At 51.8% G+C, this 21,371-nt stretch overlaps 2 protein-coding genes across 5 annotated transcripts; one reads left to right on the top strand and one right to left on the bottom strand.

The window, feature by feature from the left end:
• Positions 1-12,866: 12,866 nt before the first annotated feature.
• LOC136462891 (protein PYRICULARIA ORYZAE RESISTANCE 21-like) lies at positions 12,867-16,542 on the top strand. Of its 4 annotated transcripts, XM_066461933.1 has the most exons (4): positions 12,867-15,058; positions 15,564-15,687; positions 15,858-15,939; positions 16,044-16,542. In XM_066461933.1, the coding sequence occupies exons 2-4, from the start codon at positions 15,676-15,678 to the stop codon at positions 16,445-16,447; spliced, it is 498 nt and encodes a 165-aa protein (XP_066318030.1). In that variant the 5' UTR covers positions 12,867-15,058; positions 15,564-15,675; the 3' UTR covers positions 16,448-16,542. The 4 variants fall into 4 exon arrangements, with proteins under 4 accessions (XP_066318030.1, XP_066318028.1, XP_066318029.1 ...); XM_066461931.1 differs by having other exon boundaries at positions 12,867-13,450; positions 13,544-15,939; XM_066461932.1 differs by having other exon boundaries at positions 12,867-14,489; positions 14,767-15,939.
• Positions 16,543-19,619: 3,077 nt separating this feature from the next.
• On the bottom strand, positions 19,620-20,324 carry LOC136465247 (uncharacterized). The gene has a single exon (XM_066464058.1). The coding sequence runs from the start codon at positions 20,322-20,324 to the stop codon at positions 19,620-19,622; it is 705 nt and encodes a 234-aa protein (XP_066320155.1).
• Positions 20,325-21,371: the final 1,047 nt, after the last annotated feature.

Raw genomic sequence — 21,371 nt, 5'->3', positions numbered from 1 at the left:
ACGACCGGACGCTGAGGGTCCAGCGTCCGGTCAGTTGAAGTGCTGCGTCCGGTCGGCAGATGACCGTTGGGATCGGAAGATGACCGTTGAACGCAGGGGACACGTGGCGAGTATCGCGTGACCGAACGCTGAGGTCCAGCGTCCGGTCGATCAGACCGGAGCGTCCGGTCGGCCCGAGTTTTGCCCAGTGAAGGGGTAACGGCTCTATTTGCCCATGGGGTTATAAATAGAGGCCATGGCCGGCCTTGGGCCGGCAGCTGAGCACACTAGAGCCTTGGTGGCTTGTGTAGTAGTGCTTGGGAGCCCTCCATCTCACACATACATGATAGTGTTCATCCGATAGTGTGAGAGAGCGATTCTAGCGCGATTGCATCGTGAGGTTGCATCGAGTGGCACTAGGTGATCGTGTTGCAAGCCGGTGGTGCTTGTTACTCTTAGAGGTTGCCACCTCCTAGACGGCTTGGTGGTGGTCTCCGTCGAAGCCCACAAGAAGATTGTGCGGAGCTCTGGAGAAGAGCTTGTGAGGGGTACTTGTGCTCGCCCTGCGGGAGCCGCGAAGAGCAACTCTAGTAAAGCGAGACGCAAAGGGCGACAAGTGGTCCGGCCGGGTCAAGTGCTAGAGCTTGTGGTAAGCACTCCACGTGGGAGAGTGTGACTTGCGAGTCACCACTAGCAAGAGGACCGGCGGCAACCTTGAAGCTTGTCTCAACGGGGACTAGCGTGTTGGCAAACACGTGAACCTCGGGAGAAAAATCATCGTGTCAACTTTGTTCTTCCCGTTGGTTTGCAACCCCCTTACACAAGCTTGTAATTACTTTCACATACATTGTGCTTGTGTAGTTGCTCTTGTAATTAGTTAGCTTGTGTAGCTCACTAGTTACCTTCTAGCTTGTGTAGCATAGAAGTAGCTCCCTTGAGTGGCTAATTTGGTTTTAGTAACCTTGTTAGTCACATTGCTTAGTTTGTGTAGCTAAGTATTTGCACTCTCTAATTAGGCATTGGTTGCCTTGTTATTGAGCTTTGCTAGTGAGCTTAGTTGGCTTTGTGCTTTTGCTTACTAGCATGTGTAGGAGCTCCCTTGTTGCTTAAAGTACTAGTGGCATAGGTTTGTGTGACCTTGCTCCTAGAATTGTTTAGGAGAACTCTAGCTAGCCCGGCACTTTAGTTGCATAATTAGTATCTTTGCAAGGTGCTAGGAAACATATATAGAGGGGTGTAGTCTTGGCTAGACCGATTGTTTTTATTCCGCATTTATATCGGTTAGCCGACGCAATTAATTTTAGAAAAGACTATTCACCCCCCCTCTAGTCCGCCATCTCGACCCTTCAGCCGCCCTTTCTGCCTGCGAGGCCTTGGAGGTCAAGGGGGTTCAGTCAGGCAGCTCCCTTGGGAGCCGCTTGATTGCGCTGAGCAGCCAGATGCGCGAACGGCTCCGAGGGGCATTGCACATGGGTGTCAAGCGAGCGATGGCCGTCATCTCCTCTCACTACCTTGGCGTCGACCTCCCGGCCATCAGTGATGGCTACGTTCTGCCTAATGATGACGAGGAGGCCGACGCGGCGGTCGCGAAGCTGATGGAGGCGGCGGAAGGCCCTGGCGCGGCGCTAGCGACGCTCTTCGAAGAGGAGGTGGTGCCCCCCCTACCATCTACCGGTGCTGAAGGCCCTGAACCTTGATCTGGGCCCCGGGGGCTATGTAAAGATAGAATAGGGGTTATTTTTGTATCATAACGTTTGTGGCCGTCGAGGCCTTTATTTCTGAAGTATTTGTGTTTCTTAGTTGTTTTTCTCATGTTTCCGAGCCTTTGCCCTCTGTTGCTTCTGATCAGATTTTATTTGCGAAACACCCCTTTGGGGCCTAAGCCATTCCTTGAGTGAGAGGTAGTGAGGGAGTGCCGTAGCCCGGGGGCGTAGGCCGTCTCGTGACTCTATCGGCCTCTTGCTTAGGAAGCAGACCTTGGTCCGAGGAGTCTTCACAAATGATTCGTCAGAGCCTGCTAGAGTCTTGGCGTAGGAATTTTTGCAAAAAAGCAACTTAAAGAATGGTGCGTGGGACCTAGGGGGAGTCCCCCATCTAGCCCCCGAGGGAGGCTTGGTTCTGCTGAGGCGGAGCCGAGTCTCCCTTGTCGTGTTTATTGTACTGCCGAGACCTACGGTGGGCTCGGGGGGTTTCTCGAAAAATAAGACCAACTAAAGAACGCTTCTTAATTGTATTTCGAGAAACGACATATACAATGCTTGGAAATTTAGGGATAGAAGCGACGTAGTTGTTCTATGTTCCAAGCGTTGGTGAAGATTTCGCCCTTCTCGTTGGCCAGCTTGTAAGTCCCGGGCTTCAGTACTTGGGCAATGATGTACGGTCCTTCCCATGGCGGGGTCAGCTTGTGGCGACCTTTGTTGCTCTGTGCTAGCCTCAACACCAGGTCGCCTACCTTCAGGTCTCGGCCTCGGACGCGTCGGGCCTGATAGCGCCGCAGGCTCTGCTGATACTTGGCCGAGTGTAGTAGCGCGACATCTCGGGCTTCCTCCAGCTGATCGAGGGTGTCCTCTCGGGTGGTGCGGTTGCTTTGTTTGTTATAGGCTTGCAGCCTCGGGGAACCATATTCCAGGTCGGTGGGGAGGATGGCCTCGGCCCCATAGACTAGGAAGAAAGGCGTGAATCCCGTGGCTCGGCTTGGAGTGTTCCTCAGGCTCCAGATGATCGACGGGAGTTCGGCGAGCCATTTCTTGCCAAACTTTTTCAACCGGTTGTGAATCCTTGGCTTGAGGCCTTGTAGGATCATGCCGTTGGCACGCTCTACTTGGCCGTTGGTCCTTGGGTGTCCTACGGCCGACCAGGCCACACGGATGTGGTGGTCGTCGCAAAACGTCAGGAACTTTTTGCCGGTGAACTGTGTCCCGTTGTCGGTGATGATGGTGTTAGGGACCCCAAACCTGTGGATAATGTCAGTGAAGAACAGCACCGCCTGCTTGGATTTGATTCGATTGATCGGACGGGCCTCGATCCATTTGGAGAACTTGTCGATTGATACCAGTAGATGGGTGTAGCCCTCGGGGGCCTTTTGCAGAGGCCCGACCATGTCGAGCCCCCACACGGCGAACGGCCATGTGATGGGGATGGTTTGCAGGGCCAGGGCCGGGAGATGTGTCTGTCGAGCGTAGTACTGGCATCCTTCGCAGGAGCGTACTAGCTTGGTAGCGTCGGCGACCACCGTCGGCCAGTAGAACCCTTGGCGGAAAGCGTTCCCTATGAGCGTCCGAGGCGCCGCATGGTGCCCGCAGGCGCCTGAGTGTAAGTCCCAAAGCAGGGCTTGGCCCGCCTCGGAACTGATGCATCGTTGAAGGACACCTGAGGGGCTTCGCCTATACAATTCGCCATTGCAGAGGGCGTAGGTCTTGGCTCGGCGCGCAAGCCATCGTGCTTCGGTTCTGTCGTCAGGAAGCTCCCCCCGATCAAGCCAATCGAGGAACGGGACTCGCCAATCTGCGTCCTGATCGTTCTGCGGAGGCTCGGCGTTGACTTCCATGACCTCGGGCTCGGTCGAGGGGGTCTCGGTAGTAGAGGGGCGTCGGGCTTTGCCATGGGTTCCCCAAGTGGGCCCTCCTCTGCTGTTGAGGTGCAGCCAATGGAAGGTTAGTGGAGGTCTCTGGCGAAGACGTTCGGGGGGACCGGGGCCTGTGCCGAGGCCATCTTTGCCAGCTCGTTGGTAGCCTCATTGTACTTTTGCGCGACGTGATTTAGTTCGAGGCCGTCGAACTTGTCTTCTAGGCGTCGTACCATCTTACAGTAAGCCTCCATTTTAGGGTCGAGGCAGTTTGACTCCTTCATCACTTGATCTATGACGAGCCGCGAGTCGCCTCGGACGTCGAGGCGCCATGCCCCAAGCTCGATGGCGACTTGCAAGACATTGATGAGGGCCTCATATTCGGCCATGTTGTTGGAGGCGGCGAAGTGTAGCCGCAACATGTAGCGCATGTGTACTCCAAGGGGTGAAATGAAGAGCAGACCCGCGCCTACCCTGGTCTTCATCAGGGATCCGTCGAAGTACAGGGTCTAGCACTCCGTCTGAATTTGAGCAGGTGGCAGTTGGGTATCTGTCCATTCAGCCACGAAATCGGCCAAGACCTAAGACTTGATCGCTTTTCGAGGTGCAAAGGTCAAGGTTTCCCCCATAAGCTCGACAGCCCACTTGGCTATCCTGCCCGAGGCCTCCTAGTTATGAACTATCTCGCCCAGGGGGAAGGATGATACCACAGTCACTGGGTGTGACTCGAAGTAGTGGCGCAGTTTGCGCCGGGCCAGGACCACGGTGTAGACCAGTTTCTAGATGTGGGGGTAGCGTGCTTTGGTCTCGGAGAGCACCACGCTGATGAAATAAACAGGTCGTTGGGTGGGTAGAGTATGCCCTTCTTCCTGCCTCTCTACCACTACGGCGGCGCTGACCACTTGGGTTGTTGCGGTGACGTAGAGTAGGAGGACCTCGTCCATGGCCGGGGGTATCAGGACGGGAGGATTGGTGAGCAGGCTCTTGAGTCTATCGAGGGCTTCCTCGGCCTTGGGGGTCCAAGAGAAACGCTCGGACTTTCTCAAGAGTCGGTACAGGGGCAAACCTTTTTCGCCGAGGCGCGAGATGAAGCGGCTCAGGGCCGCAAGGCATCCCATGACCCTCTGCACTCCCTTGAGGTCTCTGATTGGTTCCATGCTGGTTATGGCCGAGACCTTCTCTGGGTTGGCTTCAATGCCACGTTCCGAGACTATGAATCCCAAGAGCATGCCTCGGGGAACCCCGAACACACACTTCTCGGGGTTGAGCTTGATGCCCTTCTCCCTAAGGCATTTGAAGGTTATCCTCAAGTCGTCGACGAGACCCTTGGCCTTTCTGGTCTTGACCACGATGTTGTCTACGTAGGCCTCGACGGTCCGCCCGATGTTGTCTCCAAAGACCTGGGTCATGCACTATTGGTATGTGGCACCTGCGTTTCTGAGGCCGAAGGGCATCGTCACGTAGCAGTACATGCCGAACGATGTGATGAAAGAAGTCGCGAGCTGGTCGGATTCTTTCATCTTGATCTGATGGTAACCAGAGTACGCATCAAGGAAAGACAGGGTCTCGCACCCTGCAGTGGAATCAACAATTTGATCGATTCGAGGTAATGGGAAGGGGACCTTTGGACAGGCTTTGTTTAGACCGGTGTAGTCTACACACATCCTCCATTTCCCATTTTTCTTTTTGACTAACACGGGGTTAGCCAACCACTCTGGGTGGGACACTTCCTTGATGAACCCGGCCGCCAAGAGTTTCTACACCTCCTCTCCGATGGCCCTGCGCTTTTCTTCGTCGAAGCAGTGCAGGCGTTGCCTCGCCGGTCTAGATCCGGCCCGGATGTCCAGGGCATGCTCGGCGACCTCCCTTGGTATGCCCGGCATGTCCGAGGGACTCCATGCGAATATGTCGGCGTTCGCATGGAGAAAGTCGATGAGCACGGCTTCCTATTTGATGTCGAGGGTGGCGCTGATCCTCAGCGCTCGGTCGTCGGGGCAGGCGGGGTCGACCGAGATGAGTTTGATGGTTTCAGCGGGCTCGAACGCCCCCGCATGATGCTTGGAGTCAGGCACCTCGCCACTGAGTTGGTCAAGGTGGGCGATGAGGGTCTCGGCCTCTGCAAGAGCCTCGGCGTACTCGATGCATTCGACGTCGCAGTCGTATGCATGTTCGTACGTGGACTCAATTGTGATGACACCGCTAGGGCCTGGCATCTTGAGCTTGAGGTAGGTATAGTTGGGCACTGCCATGAACTTGGCGTAGCATGGCCACCCCAGGATGGCGTGGTAGGCTCCCCCGAACCCGACTACCTCGAAGGTGAGGACTTCCTTGTGGTAGTTGGAGGGGGTGCCAAAGCAGACAGGAAGGTCGATGCGCCCGAGGGGTTGCATGCGCTTCCCTAGCATGATGCCGTGGAAGGGTGCGACATCACCTCGGAGCCTCGACCGGTCGATCTCCAAGAGTTCCAGGGTGTTGGCGTAGAGGATGTTGAGGCCGCTGCCTCCGTCCATCAACACCTTGGAGAGTCGGGTGTTGCCGATGATCGGGTCGACAACCAGTGGGTACTGCCCGGGATTCGGAACATGGTCAGAGTGGTCATCTCGATCGAAGGTGATCGCCTCTCGAGACCAGTCAAGGTACTGGGGGGTGGCTACCTTGACCGAGAAGACTTCTCGGCATTCCCTCTTGCGCTATCGTGCCGTAAGGCATGCCGAGAGCCCGCCAAAGATCATGAAGGCGTTGCGTACCTCGGGGAACCTGTCGTCCTTGTCCTCGTCCCGGTCGCCAGCGCCCTTCTGCTTAGCGTCATCGTCAGGGAGCCTGAGCCTGGCGTAGTAACGTCGCAGCATGGAGCAATCCTCGAGGGCGTGCCTGACTGGGCCTTGGTGATAAGGGCATGGTTTCTTGAGCATGTCGTCGAAAGGCCTAGGGCCTTTGGGGCCTCGGGGATTCTTGCGTTCTACGGCCCCGACCAGATCAGCCTCCATGACCTCCTGCTTCCCTAGGTGCCCCTTTTTCTTTCTCTTAGGGAGGTGGGAGGCCGAGGCATCGGGGGCCTCGTCTCTCCGTTTTCCCTTGGCGTCGCTGTCGGGGAAGATGGCACCAATGGCCTCCTCGCCCGAGGTGAAGTTGGTGGCGATGTCGAGGAGCGCAGCAGCAGTGCGTGGCATGTTCCGACCTAGCTCCCACACCAGGTCTCGGCAGGTGGTGCCGGAGAGGAAAGCCTGGACGATCTCTAAGTCGCCGACGTTGGGCAACTCTATGCACTGCTTGGAGAAGCGCCGGATGAAATCTCGGAGAGACTCGCCTGATTTCTAGCGGCAACACTTAAGGTCCCAGGAGTTTCCGGGATGTACGTATGTGCCCTGGAAATTCCCAACGAAGACCCTAACCAAGTCGCGCCAGTCGTGGATTTGTGAGGGAGGGAGGTGCTCGAGCCAGGCTCGCGCCAAGTCTGACAAGAGCAAGGGGAGGTTACGGATGATGAGCAGGTCATCATCTGCGCCACCTAGCTGGCAGGCCAGGCGGTAATCGGCAAGCCAGAGTTCGGGGTTGGTCTCACCGCTGTATTTCGCGAGGTTGGCTGGTTACCGAAAACGGGCCGGGAACTGGGCGACACGGATAGCTCTGCTAAAGACTCGAGGGCCAGGTGGCTCAGGAGAAGGACTGCGGTCTTCCTTGCTGTCGTAGCGGCCACCTCGGTGCACATGGTAGCCTCGGGTGGGACCTTCACCGTCGTGGCGTCGTCGTCGGCCAGCCACCTCGTGGTCTCCCTGCACCTCGTGTCGATTGTCGAGGCGGTCAAGAAGCAAGGGGACCCTGTGGGCCAATGGTGCTCGAGCAGGTTCGGGACGAGCCGAGGCTTCCCTGTCCTACCGAGGCGGTGCCGCGGGCAGGTTCGAGATGCCCCCGTGCCATCGGGAGGCGGAACTCTCAGCCTGCTGAACCGCGGCGGTCTCTAGGAGATCTCGGAGCTCGCCGCGGACCCGCCGCCCCTCCGTGGTAGAAGGCTCGGGCATTGCGCGAACCAGCATTGCCGCAGCCGCAACGTTCTAGCTAGCACGATTGAAGACCGGGGGTTGCTCACTCCCTTCGTCGTTATGGATGCGGTGATGCACGTCGAGGGCCCTCTGTCGGGCTCCCCCGCCTTCGCCGCGACCTCGCTATTCCTGTTCAAGAGAGTCTCTAAGCTACTGCAGAAGGAGTTGGTCTTGCTCGACCTTGGCCTGGAGCTCACGGAGCTATTCTAGGTCTGGGCGCTGAGGTCGCGCAAGAGCGACGTTCTCATTTCGTGCGGCCGGCAGGACGGCGCATGGAGGTGTAGCGACGCCCGCGCCGGGGCGGAGCGGGGAACGGCTACCTACCCCCTCGTCGTCTTCGCCCGCCCTCGGCATCCCGAGCCTGACATGAAAACATTCGCGAGTGGGGTCGTAGGTGCCTTCGTCGTCGGAGTCGGAGTAGCCGAAGCAGTAGTCGCTTGCGCCCAAGAATTGGCGCAAAGCCCCAGGGTTGTGGAGTTCGGAGAAATCCATCCTGGGCCATGCCTTGTCCTCGTCCGAGGAGTCGGAGTGGGTGCTCAGGTCGAGAGCGAAGTGCTGGCGGCGTTCCGAGGGGTGCTCGTGAGCGGCAGTGTAAGCATAGGCATAAGAGGCGGCGGCATTTCTCAACCCAAAGGGGTATGGGGACGGTGCCGTCTCCAGATTCTGCCCCACCGGGGTCGGCTCTTCAGGGAGTGGTGGAGCGGAGCTAGACAACTGGGCATCGCCGCGAGCCACCGACGATTTTCCTTTGTCCAAGCTCAGGCCAGACAGGTCCCCAGCCAGGGACCCCGTACCAACAGCTGGTCGTAGGATATCGGCGGAGAGTGGCGTGTCGCCCCGGGTTCGCGTAGCGTCGAGGTGGCCTTGCTCGCGTCGTGCCTGGCGAGCGTGGCGAGAGTGGCCGCCCAGGCGCCGCCTGCGCCTAGGCTGTCGGGGCGTAACTTCATCGTCGGACAGTGGGGCTCGAGGAGTGAGGAGCACCATGTCGTACTCATGCCCTAGAGACATGAACTCTAGGCTCCCGAACCAAACCATGGTGCCGAGACGCAATGGTCGTATGGGGTCTGCCATCTAGATCCTGCTGGGATGACGACAACGACACGCAGCGGCCCCTACCTGGCGCGCCAACTGTCGGTGTTTCGGACCGGGGGGTCCTCAACCGACTAGTGAATTTGTTCTGCGTGCTCCCGATTCCGGATGGTGATGCAAAGAGACACAAGGTTTATACTGGTTCGGGCAATCGAGGCCCTATGTCCAGTCTGAGAGATCGATCTTGTATTCCTTGCACCTAGGTGCTCGTAGTAGGGGGTTACAAGCTAAACGAGAGAGGGAGCTGGTCCCAGGTCTCGGCAGGGTGTCGTGCGGGCCGCTTGAGACGTTGCTCTCAGGCGGCAGGGATGTGTGTGTATGTGTGTGTGTGTTACAAGGTTTTCCCTGGCATTCCCCCTCTAAGTGGCCCAAGTCCTCTCCTTTTATAGTTGAAGGGAGGACAAGGACCGTACATGTATTGCTATGCGGCGTCGTGCCAATAGGGGTGGCACGTCCGAGCCCTGTGGCCTGTCCCTGTGGTGGCGTGGTCGTCGGAGTGGTCCATCCTTGGAGTACTAGGGCGGCGTGGTCGTCCCATTAGATCCTGTGCGTCGTGGGAGCCCCGGGAATGCCTCAGAGTGGACGCGGCGGCGAACGTGCAAGCCAGTGTGGACGGACTGTGCGCGAGGCCAAGACTTGGTCGGTGCCGAGGCTTGTACTGCGGTGGGGGGGTCTCGGCAGGCACGAACCCCAAGATCGCCGAGGCCCCGATGTACAGTGCCGAGGCCTTGAGCGAGCGGCCGATCATGGGTACAGCGTTTGGACACAGTGGCCGGTAATCCTCGTCGTACCCTGTCCCAGCCGGTATGGCGCTAATCATGGACACAGTGGTAGGGCACAGTGGCCGGTAATCCCCGTCGTACCCTGTCCCAGCCGGTATGGCGCTGATTGTGGACACAGTGGTAGGACACAGTGGCCGGTAATCCCCGCCATGCCCTGTCCCGGCCGGTATGGCGCTGATGCGACCTCGGGTCGCGTCGGCCATCCTGTGGCGTTGAGCCACCGTCCGGCTGAGATTGCGGGAGTGGTTGAAGCATTAATGAGACATGACGAGCTGTCGGGAGGGTCGGCCGAGGCAGGGGGCGACGGACCACGGACGAGCCGGCCTCGAGCGACACGGAGAATGAGGCCTCACGCGAGACGGAGATCAGGCTCCTTGCCAAGGCCTCGGGCGGAAGGCCTCGCGCGATACGGAGAACGTGCCTCCTGCCGAGGCCTTCCGTGGAGAGCCTCGGGTGAGGCGGAGACGGCGTTCCCTACCGAGGCCTTTCCTGGGGAGCCTTGCACGAAGCGGAGTTTGTGTCAGGATGCCGAGACCTCCTGCCCGAGGCTCAAGGCGAGGAGGGGGAGGACCCAGTGGACTCGGTCGTGGCGGGTGAGGGGCCCACGACTTACCTTCTAGCTGGCGCCGACCCATTTGATGTTTTGCTTGGGGTACCCCATTCTAAGGTACCCGACATGCTTCATCCTATTTTTGTGGTAACTGCTACAAATATATCAACGGACTTGAATTTATTGGATGTGCATGCTGATTAGTTTATTATGTGCATGCTTAACCTATAGACGGAGGATTGGCTGTAAGAGTCTCGCGGCGGCTAGGCGGAGAAAGGGTCTGGGGCGCCGCCATCGACGACGGTGAGGCACCCTTACTCTTCTGAGATGCGGACGAGCCGCTCAACAATTTGGCACGAGAAATCTCTCCATGCGGACGAGGCACTCAACTAAAACCCCGCGTGCACGGGATTCGTGACACCATGGAATCGGCGAGGCGATCGTACAACAGTGTACGTTGGTGCTGGTGACTCTGCCTTGGGCCGTGGGCTCTTCTTGTCGTCTTGTGAGACGACGATGGCTCCGTCTCTATGCATTGGCAGGGTTCATTTTGCAAATATGTCATCACGGAGATGGGTCAAGAGTCCCGTTGTATATGCCTAGGAGCAACTCCAGCAGTGGCACCCAAATCAGGGCCCCCAAATCTGATTTAGGTGCTGCCCCCTACTTTTGTTGGCTTAGTTTTCTACTTCTACTCCAACAGGAGCACATATATTTGGCCCCTAATATTTATTCTGGTACAGGATGATAGATGGGACCCGCTCGTCATTATCTCTTTGTTCTCCCTATGTACAGGGCCGAGAGATGGATTCAACTGGAGCAGGGGCCTGCATCCATGCGGCGGAGGGCTGGGGCCGCTCGTGTGCGGCAGAGGGCCGGAGCCATGCCCGTGCGGCGGTCAGCAGAGGGCCGAGGGAAGCCACGGTCGCTACCGAAGCTCGCGTCTGCCACACCGAGGGAAGCCGCCGTCGCTGTCGGAGCTCGTGTCCACCACGCCGAGGGAAGCCGCCGTCGCTGCTGAAGCTCGCATCCGCCACGCCGAGGGAAGATGCCGTCGCTGCTGGAGGATTTAGGGGCTTGGCTTAGATCCAACGGGAACGGGGTCTGGAGAAAGAATTTAGGTGTCCACATAAATTTTGGGGCCCTAGTAAGAGCCCTGCTGGACCACATTTTTTTGCCCTGAGCTCTCATATTTAGCTATGGGGCTCGAGTAGGACCCTGCTGGAGTGGAGGAGCCGCTCGAGCCAAGAGGACGGCACGGTCATAGGCGAGCAGAGAGGACGCACTTTGCATCAACGCGGGCGTTGCGACGCCGTGACGGATGAAGGGCGCGGGTACGCAGAGACGGGACTGGCCAGGATCGCGCCATCGTGCACGTCGGGCGATTGGAGTGTTGTTTCATGGTGTATGGACGTGCACGTGCCTAGTGCAAAGTTTGGTGCAGTGTCCAGCGTGGACATGGCTTGCTTGGTGGCCGACGTGTCGACATGCTGGCCCCGTTCGCTTCGTTGAAAAAATAAGCCGAAACACTGTTCCGACTAATTTGTTGTGAGAGAAAACACTGTTCCGGCTAAAAAAACAAGCTGAAAAAGACGGATTATAAGAGAAGCGAACAGGACCGATGTTTCGTGATCTGGTTGGGTTTGCAGACTGCTCTGCTGGGTCTCGTAAGACTAGCTACAACAATGCAAACCCAAATATAAGACCCATTTTATATTTGAGTAGCGCTACATGCAAAAGTTTTAATACCTATTTTTTATCATCTCCAACAACAATACCCAAAATAGAACCCTTTCTGTAAATGAGTCTTCAGAATAGAGGATACTTAGATTTAAGTTGTGTCTCCCTTCGCACCCAAAATGGGTCTCCTATATAGGTACTCTATTGGAGGCCGACACAGTACTGTCGAAGACCCATTTTGCGTTTGGATGCCCTTAGACTGTCTCTAACAAGGAATCCATATGGGCATCCAAACCCAAAATAGGTAGTAAGGGACCCCAAATCAGCCTGCAACAGAGTACCTATATGAGAGACCTATTTTGGGTTGCCTGAGAGGCACAACCCAAATATGGGCATTCTCTCTCCTAGAAACCCATTTGCAGAAAGGATTCTCTTTTGGGTCTTGTTGTTGGAGAAGATGCTAAATTGGTATTGAACATTTTGCCTGTAGCGCTACCCAAAGAACGAATAGGTCTTGTATTTTGGGTTGTTGTTGGAGATAGCCTTATGAATAACTTGTTGGAGACAGTCTAAGCAGTAACCAAGATGGACTAGGGTGGCATCAGCTAAATAGAATGACCAATGAGCATGTTTGTGCGTTGCAATGAGATAAAAAAAACTATCAAAAGCTTATGAATAACAACGACAAAAAAAATATGTACCTATTTATGTTTCACATTTTCTATAAAATCTAAAATATATAATTTATCTTATGATAACCATAATATTTATAATATAAGTTAACGTTAGCAATAATATAATAGTGTCTTATTAAACATGTGTCAAGTAAATGCAACTTTAATATATTTTTTTCCTGGCATTTGAACAGCGTGGATGTTCTGGGCACTTCCCAAAAATGTTCATGTGCCTCGGCTGTTCAAGTGCCCAGAAAAAAGATATCACAAAAAAAAAATAGTTGGAACACTTGGAAGGACAAAAATATGTTTTCAGAATGGAACCAGTTAAGTGCCTCAGCTCATGATAGTGTCAGTCTGGAAAAAAAAATCAAAAAATGCCATGTAAGGAAAATTTAAAGTTTAAGTGCTAAATTGGGCAGAGCAAGTTTTTTTTTATGTCAAATAAGAAATTTTCTCAAAACTGAAATAGAACCAATGAAATAAAAAACAGTGGGAAGAGAAGAATCGAAGCGTCCTCCCGGGCGGTCATCTTGGTCACCGAGATCCCGTGCCAAGTTCGCGCACTACGCCGCCGCCGTGGCGCGCAAACAACGGCAGCTTGGGCTGCTGCCCGACCTCGGTCCTCGCCGCACACGCACATTGACAGCGCCTCTTCCTCGCGCAGCTCGACGCTTTCTACTTCCACGGCCTCCAGCAGGACCTCCTTTGCTCGCGCACTGCCGTCGACGAGGCTTGCGGTGATGGCCCATAGGCCCCATACTCAGCTGCAACAACCGCAGAGGCTCAGCTTGAGCCACGCTCATCTCCCCCGTCAGATGCAAGTGCCGCCTCCAGTGGCGTGGCGTGGCTGTGACCGCTCTTGCGTGATGACGGCGTCCAGGGCTTGGCCACTGGCTTTGCAGCGCCACCCGCGCCACTGTGCTGCCGTCAGCGACAGTCCAGGTGAAACCACAGAAGGGGGTGTCAAGGTTGGCCATGCTCGGCCACCTACATCGGTGTCCACTGTCCCAGCAGCACCCACCACTTCAACACTTGACTAGATGTCGACGATAGAGCACACGAGGTGTTTGACAGAATGCCCCCATGAAGTAAACAACACATCTTTGTCTTCACGTATATGCCATGAATCAATGCTTGTCGGGGTTGTTTTTTAAGATTTTTTTTTTTTTTTTTTTTTGCAGTACTGCTTGTAGGCAGTCCTCTTAGCTAGTTACTAACTGTGAAGCATGTGCATGTGCCGTGAATGGTTAATCTGAAGATGTCTCAAACACACTGATCTCACTGCAACTATGGGGTGGCTACCAATGTGTGCAATATGTCTTCGATACTCACTATTTATGCTTTAGAAGCATCTTGTTCATTGTCCTGGATTAGCTTGGTCACAATTTCTCACGCGTGCAAAAAGGATACCATATTTCATCAGTTCTTAAAAAGATATTTGCCTTTTCCGTAAGTTCAGGCAGCCCCTTAAATATATTGACTTTAGCATTGCAACAATTACTATAGTAAAGGTAAAGAATTGAGTGCTGCCTACAAAACTTGAGATTTTCAGCAAGGGTACAATCTTTCAGAAATGTCAGCTTCAACCTTAAATCTTCTGATCTTATATTTAGTCATTGGCATTCCTCAAAATATCACCACCATAAAAATTTCTTCTGTTTTTTCCAACTCTATGATTCTGTCAATTTCAATTTGAGAGTATAGTTTTCTGTGATCAAAGGTGTTCAAACTTGTCCTTAGAATATCATAATACAACATGCATTTTAACTGTTGTAATCTCCTTGATTTTTCCTTCTGTCATATTTCATCAAACAATAACATTCATGGAGCCCAAAGGTGTGCCGAAGGGGGCACCCTGTCATTCTGTTGTTGCCACACCTTTGGTAATTGCATTCGAGATGTTTCTTTGCATATATCTAGAAAGCATACAAGCTAGGTCTGATTACATTGAGTAAACAAAACCTTGGCCAGTATTTCAATTTTGCTAACAGAGACACGGGCATATCAGAAGCAATACTGTTGTCTGTGTTTTTTTTAAACAGATATCAATTGTAGCTTCAACGCTCCTTTTTATGATTGAGAAAGCCATTTGTAATGGCAACGGCAAGATGCTGCAGCCCAAGTCAGGTGAGTTTCCTTATTTCTACAATCGTTGCTTCTCTTTTGAACTTGTTACAATTTAGATTGGTTAAATTTTGTGATCATCTCAGAGAGCAAGTCTGATTGATTATTTTTTGCTAAGTTTGAAGCCATGATTTTTGCTATCAAAAATTGAAAACCGAGGGTAATCTTTTTGGTTCAGGTTTTAAGAAAGAATTAGCTACTTGACTGCTGGTTTATAGCAGGCATTAGTTGTGTCAACTGTCAAGACTCAAGATGCTAATGTTGGTTATGATAATTGCAGGTAGCATCAGTTCTGGGCAAATAACCGTCATGATCAGCTCATCAACTCATCATTGTATTGATCTAACAGTTTGGTTCTCATCTCTTCGTGTGCATGTTTCTTCATTTTTCAGCAGGTGTACTCCGATATAGCTTCTGAAAGGCTCTAAGTTTTCAGTGATCAAGAAGAGGAGCAACAACTAAAACTGTGAGATGGAAACTGAATCTGAATAGAAAAATTACTAAATCAGGGAGAGTTTGATGCTAGTCGACCAATGGGCAATGCTACATTTTAAAGCCACCCTGCCAAGTTGGTAAGGAGACCATATCTTGACTTCTAGCAATAACGCTAGTTTGAGACACATATGCTCCATCCGCATTGATCTTTACCATGGCCGGACTCTGCAGCATTATGTACTCTAATGCCAATTTGAAGTGTGTACACTACTGCAATTCTGAAGTATGTACACTGCTGCTCCTTGATTACTTGATGTTCTGATATGTCAAAATTTAGAGCTCATAGATCTCCTAGCCACATCAAATGAGGAGTTGAAATTTTAATCATTTTGTCGCCTCCATCGGCTCGCTGCTCTAACAAGTGCGGGGCAAAGCCGTGGTTTTCTAGTATAGATTAATTTAGGTAGGCAATTTCCATATATGTGGGAGTAATTTGAGCATTTTACTTGCTATTTTAAGTTTATATTTAGCAAAGCCCTAACATAATTCGGCCCAATTATCTGGCAACATGATTTGGCCCAAGGAAGTGCAGCCACATATTCCATAAATCCCAGCCCATGAACAGTGGCTATCTTTCCACAGATGACAGACCACAGGTGCTAGTGGAGTAGTGGAGGTATAAATACTGGTACAGTATTGCAGTTCTACTCCTCCCCTCGCAGTACACTGTACACCATCACCATTCTCCACGCACATGGCAGAGAAGGTACGTGCTGCCTTCTCTATCTCTGATCTCTGCGTTTCTGGTTGTTGAACGTCTCCCTGCCTGTGTGTTTATCTACTGTGATGATCGTCCGTGTTTCCAATGATTTTGGTTTGTTTGGCTACTTGGCTAGCACCACTTGTATCAACAGAGTGATTTATAGTGTCATGCAGGTGTCCACGCTGGTCGTCACACTCAACCATGGCTGCTGCCGCTGCTTCACCAAGATCCGGAAGACTCTGTGCAAGCTGCAAGGTAATAACCACTTCCCTCCTGATTCAGTATCTACCTATACTGTCGTCCAGTCCTTAGAGCAGGAAGCTGTACGATTTAATTCCCTCTTGCGTACGTGTTGGCAGAAACTGAGGACATCCGGACGATTTCCTACGACGAGGTGTCCGGGACGGTCGTGATCTCGGACGCCTTCGACCCGCTGGTGCTCCCCTGCAAGCTCCAGCGCAAGGCGGGCTGGCTGATCAGGGACATCCAGCTCGTGGCAGCGGAACTGAGGCTCACACCACAGCGACCAGCCATGCTGCCAAATCCGTCCGGTGGGCTGGCGGCCCTTGATCCGTCGTGCTGCTGCGGCATCTGCGGGTGCGGCGGCTACAGTGGCTACGGCCGCTGCTACTGCGGTTGCCAGGCGTGCGCGTTCGTCAACCACCCGCCGGCGGGCTACTACAGGGAGCTACCGTTGGGGCAGTACCCAAAGATCACCTGCGACTGCGAGGAGGCGTCGTCTCCTGCGTGCAACATCATGTGATGTGTTTGCTACCTGGTTTACCTTGACTCGTATTTTAATTTGATCATGTGATGTGTTTACCTGAGTTACATTGGTTCTGAACTGGAATGGAGCAATGTGGAAGGCTGGTTTAGTGACTTAGTCTTTAATGATAAATTCAAAGCAAATATATCTATGTGAAAACTAGAACATTGTTTAAGAATTGAATCTTGTAGTTCATCAGCACGCATACTTTAAACCAATCACTATTATTCTGCGTCCTCGTTGAATGGCCGTATTATTCTGAATCCTGGTTGCCGTGTACCAATGGCAGAGTTCTCATTTGGAAACCGATGATGTCCTCTTATTTCCAAAGATGAGAAATTCTATCCAAAGATGAGAATCTAAAATCAACTAGTGTACAAGATCACTGACCCATGGGCTTCTACACGCCAATTGTTTGTTTAGTAATTTTTGCAGTTGTACAAGAATTTGGTTCATGCCATTTATATCTTGTATTCTTCTGTCTAAATCTATACCAAACAAAACTGAAGCTTCCGCGTCACTACGTTCCTATTTATCAATGGACTTCTCCGATTCAAAAGAGAGCAATTGTGGTGGAGTCTCTAATAGAAAAGAATATTGTTTCTGCTAGAGGAATTGTGGTGGAGTTCCTGCATATGTTCACTACGTTCATATATTTATCAACGGACTTCTCCGATTGGAAAGATAGCAATTGTGGTGGAGTTCCTGCATTCTCCAATTGAAAAGAATATTCTGCTAGAGCAATTGTGGTGGAGTTCCTGCATATGTGCTGCTATCCGGTTCAGTTGTTTCCTCTCATCTGGCTTTCTTAGGGTGCAACTAACCAACCAACCAACAATTGGCAACTGCAGCTAGCTAGCCTGTTTTGATTTAGCCCTGATGATCAGAATGCAGCTAGCTAGCCAGTTTTGATTTAGCCCTGATGATCAGAATATAGGAAGCTTGTTGGTATACTCGAGGGCAAGCCACAGATAAGGCAGACATTAGCCCAGATGATCAGAATGCAGCTAGCGCTTGTTTTGATTTAGCTCTGATGATGAGACTATAGGAAGCTTGTTGGTATACTCGAGGGCAAGCCGATGATGACTGAGAGACGAGGAGGCAACGGATGGAAGGGGGAAAAAAACAGAACCAAATGAGAAAAAAAGAGAAAACTTGTTCGAAAACAAAAATAAAAAAATTCAATCCAGACTCCTTCTGTTTTTACCAACCGTAAATCGTTGTTAAAAATGGGTAAACACCGGTATATAAACACCGCCGCTCTTCCCGTATTCCCTTTCAAATTTCAGGGCACGGAATGCTGGCCATTGTGTTCTGCACTGGAGTCGGGAGGCGCTTGGGTTTTTTATGAGGACGTCTGGTTCTCCCTCCCACATGCATACACGAGGTGGTGCTAAAAAGCGAAGGGAAATAACTTGCGGACCAGATTCAGAAGCAACCAACGGTAATGGGCCATTCACCGCAACAAAACAATGGACCTCTCGCTAAATGAGCTGAGCTAGCCAGCACGCCACACGCCGATGCACGTTTTTGTGATACACGTTGTTGTGATTTTTTTTTCCTTTGATAAGATTCCGTGTGAAGACGTGAATTTGTTTCATAGAGTCAAAAATTCCATCAATCTATACTCCTGCATAGATTAAAATCTTAGAAAATATAACCTTTTACAATGTCATGAATCTAATTTTTGATTTATCAGTAGCTGCAGATTTTTTATCCTTGAATTAACGAAACTCTTATGCCTATTGTATCTTTATAAAATATTCTTTATACTTAGGCCCTCTTTGGCCGGAGCCTTGGTTTTTTAATGAAGCTCTGCCAAACACTATCTCATAAAACGGCTCTATAAAAGAAGCTAAGGAGGGGAGGATTTGTTTTTTTTTTACTCGACTAGATGGGTGAAGCCACCAAATCATGGCTTCTCCAGCTTCTTAGATGAGGCCCTTGTCAAAGAGGGCTCTAAATAGGAAATCTTTACTAGCAAATATCTATGCAATTTGGTCAAGTCACATTACCGATGTCCCACTTTCCCTCCGCACTGCCCACCCGCAAACGCACCTCAGGCGCCTATTCTCCTTCACGCGGTCCTTGGCGCAAGCATCCCTCCGCTTGTTCACTTGCTGCCCCAACGACGTACCCATGATCTCCTATGAACACAAATGTGCCGTAAATGCACCTACAAATGACTAGGGCATCCACAATAGTTGCTATCAAATTCGACAGCGACGTGGAGGAATCCTATAATTTAACGCCAAACACTTTTACCTAGGCTATATAGCCAGCGAGTTGATTTTCTACCATTCTCTCTCCTCCACATCGGTTCCCAAGCCTAGTCAGTAGTCAAATCATCGACTCAGATCTATCAAAGTAGTTCATGTTTGACTAAATTTATAATGAATAATATTTATAATTTTGTATCTAAATCGGTTTATTAAGAAAATATATTTTATAATTAATTTAATGGTACTTATTTTGTATCGTAAATGTTAATATTTTTATATAATTTTAGTTAAACTAAACACATTTAACTCCTCAAAAATAAGAATTGTATTTTTTCTGAACATATAGAGAGTGCACAACTTTTTTTATTTGGTTATCCAAATATAACCATCTTCTATTTCTGATTTTTCGGTAGCCAAAGATATACAACGAGAAGGGTTCTCTAGAGTGCACGCAAAATATATGAAAACGGTTGGAGAGCAAAAGATATAAAAAATGATTTTTATACAAATGACGCTCTAAATAATGGTTTAAAGGGTGAGATTTAAAAAGACTAATGCACAGCCGTACGCAATCGAGGCAGTACCGTGAGAAACCGTGAGTCGGTAGGCTGTGTAGCCCTTGGGCTTGAGATGGCTACACAGCTCAACAGCTCGTCGTGCATTGGACGGCTCCATCCTGCAAATGAAACTCGTATCGAATGCCATTTCCTGTTATTCCAAGGGGGGGCCTAAAGTAGTAAAGTGCACGGCGTTTTCATTTGCGCGGCCTGGCCACGAAAAATCCATGCAAGTACAAAGGAGACGTTGAAATGCAGGTGAAGAATTTCTCGCAAAAAAAAAATCAGGTGAAGAATTACTGCTTCAATTGAACTTTGGCAACAGGGGGACGATACAGAAACGGGAACACTGCAACGACATAACAAATCAACGGAGCGGAGCCGACGGGCCTAGGCGTCCACGGCGGCGGCGGCGGCGGCGATCACCTCGAGACCTATGCCCACCGCGGCTACGACGACGCAGATGCAGGACCTAGCGTCCTCAGGAATGCTGTCACCCAGCGCCTCCACCGCAGTCTCAAGGAGGGCCATCATCTCCGAAGCCCGTCGTCCGGCGCGCGCGGCCGGGGCAGCCACGGAACCCGGCAAGGCCAGCTCTCTGCCGGGTGCGGTGTCAGAGACGATGGCCGAAGACGGAGGAGGAAGGCCGGCCTTGACGTCCTGTAGTCGCCCGAAACCGGCGACACGGGCCGCAGCCTTGGACAGCACGACGGCCATATTTGGATCAGACCCAGGTGCCTGGCGCGATCTCGGGCGCCTGGGGCCAGGACGGCTGCCTGGCCGGAAGCTTGCCTGCTGGGAGGCCGCGACCCAAACATCAGCGGCAGCAACACTGTCCACCTCGCGCCTCGCCGCAGCGGCCTCCTTGCGGCCACGCAGGCGGTGCACCAGGTTGATGACTTTGTCCTTGACGAATGCCGCGGCTGCCTTGAGCTTCTCGAAAGCAGCCGAGGCGAGCGTGCGCAGGTAGTCCGTCACCGCCTCAGCCGCGTCGTAGACGGAGTCGAGGGCGTCGTTGACAACGTCAGTCGCCGCCGCCCACGCCTTCCCGACCGCCACGCCCGCCCAGAACGCGGTGCTCACCGCGGCCCCCATTATTATCGATCGCTCCCAGCACACACACAGTCGGCCTCTTGCCCAGTTGCCCTGCCTGCTTTCTGTGTTGGTGTGTGGCTTGCGGTGCCTCTGCAAACGGGCGGCGCCTGCGAGATTTATAGCCACCCGGCCCGGCCCAGCGGTGGCGACGTCGAATGCATTGGGAATATGCAGCGTCGGATGATAAAGCGTGCACAAACGAAGCTCGAGTTGACGCAAGGTACGGTGGGTGGGCGCGTGGTACCAGGCATCAGCGGCGTCCTTTTCGTTCAGCGCACAGCTCACGAGGAGGCGTCGCCCGCCGGACGGTACGATACGAGAGTTTCTGCTTCGAAAGTCGAGAGGGCTTGGGGCTGGAACCAGCCTTGCGACGCACCCATCCAATTGATGCCATGTCACCGGCCAGTCTCTTTCATAGCTTTATTACCGATATAAAGTTTCATTCCAAAGTTTTATAACACATTTAATTTCATTGACTCATACATAGTTGGTAATCATGTCAAGAGGGTTTATCTAAATAAAACTCATTTCTTCTCTCTCTTCTTAAATACACTGCCACATCATAAAAAATGCCTATCTAGCAACTTATTTAATGCAAATGAAACTCACATAAAACTGCCACTGAGACTAGCCTTAAGCGATTTTTTACTCCTTGTGCTCCTGCACACGGCTCAAAATCTTATAAATTTGTAAGTAATATAAAATGTATTATATAAATTTAATATGTACTACTAACCAAAATTTTATTATCTTTGCTCCCTCTCTCTATATATATTTATACAATATACAAATGCTCTTATTTATACACTCTATAATCTTTATCTAATTTTGATAAATTACTCCCTCCATCTAGGAATGATCTTCATATTTCACGCTTGGGAAAGTCAAACAAAATAGATTTGGCGCTCATCTAGGTGATTGTGGTGCTTTGGCGCCACGCGAGGTTTCCTGACTTGCATTAGGCTTGTTTAGATGCACATGTATTCACCTCAAGCTGCATGTGTTACAATGAATTTGGTGGTGAAAATTAAGCTAAGTTCCACCCAA

This window comes from Miscanthus floridulus, chromosome 7, assembly GCF_019320115.1.
Source record: "Miscanthus floridulus cultivar M001 chromosome 7, ASM1932011v1, whole genome shotgun sequence".
NCBI lineage: Eukaryota > Viridiplantae > Streptophyta > Magnoliopsida > Poales > Poaceae > Miscanthus > Miscanthus floridulus.
The sequence above is the reverse complement of the archived record's forward strand: the minus strand, read 5'-3'. Positions and strand labels throughout refer to the sequence as shown.